Below are 4,204 nucleotides of genomic sequence, written 5' to 3' on the forward strand. Positions count from 1 at the left end.
GACCTGAAAGTGACATTTGTCTCTCTGCTTGTCTCCGATGGGGAGCGAGACTGAGGAGTAGGAGCCCCCAACTGGACAGCACTAAAATCAGTTCTGTTACTGAAACCAAGGAGGGGATAGTGAATGTTGGTGACAATTAGCTACTTCTGCCATTCACAAGGGGCCGAAGAGGTTGTGAAAGCATGTCCCTTTCATGCCAGCATCTCTGCTAGGGTCTGGGTCTTGTCTTGCTAGGGCCTGTGGTCTGGGACCTCCTTCTGTGAGATGGGAGCTTTGGATCTGACACCTGCGGGGTGGTTTCCACAGGGAATGAGGCCTTGAGAACAGCCCGAGAGGCCTTGAGACTGCACCTCCTCATGTCTAGAGGCAGGACAGACATGGAGCATGCAGGTGGTCTCGTATACACCAGTGCAGCTTCCACTTTAGATGTGACTCTGGTGGGTGTCTGAGAGTATCAGGATTAAGTCTCTCCAGAAAAATGCCCGCATCCCTGCCAAAAGCTGAAATCCCTTGGCTGAGACTGTTCTCTGATGTGGGAAAAACAGAATGAGAGAGATGGTCTGGATTCAGAAGGCCTTGGGCAATGACTTCTCTAAACTTTAGTTTTGTCCTTTAGTTCCCAGAGAAGGCAGGAGACTTGCCCAAGGCACACATCATGGTAGTGACTGGCAGGCCTTTCTTTTGGGTGGTGGGTGCAAATCTCAGGTGCCCGCTGGGCTTTGCTCCTCATCTTTCATGGACCTGAAGACATGAGGATGTATCTCTCCTGGATTGCGGCTCCTTTTAGGCCCAGCCAGGCTGTGGGCCAATGTCTGTGTCTCTCCAGGCCTCCTTTCCTCCTCTGCAGAGCCCCTGGTGGTAACAGTTATGGGGGCCAGGCCAGAGGTTGCAGACTGGTATTCTGAGGGTACAATCTGCCCTGCAGAGGAATCTTGCTAAGCTCTGCCCTGTTTAAAACAATCAAATGAATAACCAACCATGAAAAACTCAAGAATTAAAAAGTCCAGGTTTCAGTTTTTTTCTTGAAAATCTGTAATATCTGCCCACTGGGAGTCTATATTCCTGGTCCCCCCTCTGAACAGAGCATAGGCCTTGAAGTGCCTTTAGAGCACTGCTCCCCATTAGCCCCTTCTCCCATTTATGTTACAAACTTGGCCCCCTAAACACTTGAGTTTGCAACCCCTGCTTTGTGTGTTTCCCTTGGCTGCCTGTGGAGGTGGAGCATCTCTAGAATGTGGGTGGGAGGCAGCCTCTGGTTCTGCCCTGATATTTGACTATGGGTAGGCTGCTTACCCTCTCCGAGCCTCACTTTGCTATCTGTCCTTACTGGGGTTCCATCTCTGACATCTTTTGACTGTATAAACTCAGACTTGGGCCCAAAGCCCAGAGGTACCACTGTTTGGCTGGGAGGCCCTGGGCAGATCCCTGCCCCTCTCTGAGTCTCAGTTTCCCCATCTGTCACTGGATGCTTCATGACAGACCACGTCTCTCTAACAGCCCTTCTGTTTTTCCTTCTGTGGCTGTCACTAGACCGAGACGAGTGCCTGCTGGGTGCTCACGATTGTAGCCGGCGACAGTTCTGTGTGAACACCCTGGGATCCTTCTACTGTGTCAACCACACAGTGCTCTGTGCCCAGGGCTTTATCCTCAACGTGCACAGGAAGTGCGTGGGTAAGCGAGAGCCCCTGCTGCCGCCACCATCATGGCGCTCTGCTCTGCTCCACACCAAGCCCGCCACACTGCAGCCACATGCTAAAGGGCCTGCCCTTTGCATATGAGCTCTCACCACAGCCGGCATCCCATGCTCTTTGTCACATCCTGGTGTCCTGTCCTGCTTCTCCACTGATGCCACTGGGAGGTCGCTTTCCCCAGAGATGTGCCTGAGAGTCAGAAAAGTAACTGACGTGTGACCTGGCTGGGTCACTGAAATGAGGAGGTCAGACCTGTGGGCAGCAGGATAGGATGTGTGAGGTCTGGAGGCAGTGAGCCCGGGTTTGAAGCAGGACCCTCTAGTAGTTCTTTGACCTTGGACAAATGACTTTCCTTTTCCAAGGCTCAGTTCTGTCATCTATAAAAAGAGGGTACTGAGGTCATTGATCCTCCTTTGGGACATGTGTGTACAGCGTAGCATAGAGGCTGGGGCACAGTGAGCATGTGATGTCAGCTGCTGAGATTGTCTTTAGATGTTTCCAGAGTCCCTTCCAGATGTGAATGGATGGAGCTGGGATGTGGCAGACCCAGCTTTGCACCCCAGCTTAGTATTCATTAGCCGTGTGACCCTGAGCAGTGGAACTCTCCTGTCTGAGCCTGCTTCTTCACCTCTAACCTTAGTGCTTGGAGGACTGGGCAAGAGCTGCTACCCAGCTCCTGGCCTGTACATAGATGGGGTCAGTGACTGATAACAGCTTGTCCCTCCTGCTTCTCATTGCCCACGTGGGCTGAGCACTGGGGCTCCAGGCATGCTCTATGGGCATTGAGGAGGGTGGACTTGATGTTCTCCCATGGCTGGGGGGAATCATGATTGTCCTGAGCAGAGATAGACTCAAAGTAGCAGGAACTTGGAGCAGACTGGAAAATACTACAACAGGGACACAGACAAAGGGAGAGGTCATTCTAGCTGGTAATATCTGTACACACTTCCTGGACAAGGTGGCGTTTGCACTGGCCTCCACTGATGGCTAGGACTTGGAAATCAGGAAGGGCATGCAGGGTGGAAGGAACAGCTCAAACAAAGGTGTGGAGGTAGGAACAATGCAGGTGCATTCAGGGCATGTGACCAGAGCCTAGCCCTTCTTTGTGCTTGGGAACCATGTCTGGCCTTACCATGTCCTCTTCTTCACCCTCCACTGCTGGGCAAACAGGTTCCTGGTACTGGGCTGAGCAGCCGCTGCAGACATGTTTGCCCCTGGCCTCCAGCCGTCGGCACAACATGTGCCCTCCTAAACCTGCTTGTCAACAGCTAGGCAGCTCCTCCTGTCTGGGTTGTGTCTGTGTATGTGTGTCTGGGATGGCAGATCCCACCAGGGCCTGCAAGCACCCCTCCCAGGATGCCCTGCCTGCCTGCTGTGGCCAGATGGGCAGGCTCCCCTGGTGGCCTGGAAAGACAACCTTTTGCTAAAAGGGTTCTCTGGGCAGCCAGAAAACAGGTTCTGGTATTAAAAGAGCAAAGGTACATTCCATTCAGCAAAATTTGAGCTCACATTTTCATTCTTTCCTTAATTTCCCTTCTCATTCATCTTGCATAGACTTATCAGGGTCTCTTCTTTGTCCTTCCATTCTACTTCCTTGTTCATTTTATCCTGTTAGCATCCGTTCTTTCCATTACTTATTCATTCTCAAATGTATACTGGTATTTTCTGTGGTTTGCTTGTTAGCTCCAGGCATGTTTATTCACCTGGCTGGTGAGATGTGAGACTGGTGCCTGGATGAAGAGTGTGGCTTCTGTAGCCAGACTGCCTGGATTCAAATCCTGGCTCTGCTACTTTCTAGTTGTATGACCTTAGCCAAGTCATTTAACCTCTCTGAGCCTCAGTTTCCTTGCGTGTCGAATAAGATAGTAATAGCACTTCCATCAAAGAGTCTCTGTGTAAACATTAAATGAGTTAGTCTAGAACTTGCAAGTGTGTGTCATTACTGTGATTCAATAAATGTACTATACTGAGGCAGTCTGCATGGGTTGTGATAAATCTGGTACTCGACAGATCCCTGTTGAATGAATGGCTGCAGAGACAGAGGTATGTAAGCTGAAGTGGGGGAAGTGTTGAGTGGTGCCAGGTCCAGAGGACATCTGATGGACACGTGACCTCTGTGGTGACTCCCCTGTGCTTTTTTGTTGTTAGCTTTTTTTGCCCTGCCTTTGAGGACTGTCTTGGCCCCTGGGGAAATTGTCCTCAGTGGGCTGGGCTCAGAGATTGCTGCCCCCATGAGGAAAGACTCTGACAATCCAGGGCCCAGAGAAGACAGTGCTGTGGCCTAGGCCCCAAGAATGCATAGCTTTTCTCCCCAGAGTCACCACCTACCTGTCCTTTCTCTGCCGTCAGGTTGGCAGTTCCTTGAGGGCGGGGATTGTGGCTGACACTCCTGCTTGGCCACCTGGACCTAGCACAAAACAGGCGCTAGCTAATGTGTGTCCAGGAATGAATGAATCAGCAAATTATTGCTGCACCTTCCCTGCCGACTGGAGCGTGGAGGCAGGCACTGGTCA

The 4,204-nt window shown here is 51.5% G+C and overlaps 1 protein-coding gene across 1 annotated transcript in view; it reads left to right on the forward strand.

Moving 5' to 3' along the window:
* The window catches only part of FBLN2 (fibulin 2), a 68,581-nt gene that overhangs the window by 48,007 nt on the left and 16,370 nt on the right, over positions 1-4,204 (forward strand). The window contains exon 8 of the mRNA XM_025050851.1: positions 1,531-1,671. Coding sequence (XP_024906619.1) covers positions 1,531-1,671 — 141 coding nt within the window. The remainder of the gene's footprint in view (positions 1-1,530; positions 1,672-4,204) is intronic.

The sequence above is a fragment of the Pteropus alecto genome, unplaced genomic scaffold, assembly GCF_000325575.1.
Source record: "Pteropus alecto unplaced genomic scaffold, ASM32557v1 scaffold75, whole genome shotgun sequence".
Lineage (NCBI taxonomy): Eukaryota > Metazoa > Chordata > Mammalia > Chiroptera > Pteropodidae > Pteropus > Pteropus alecto.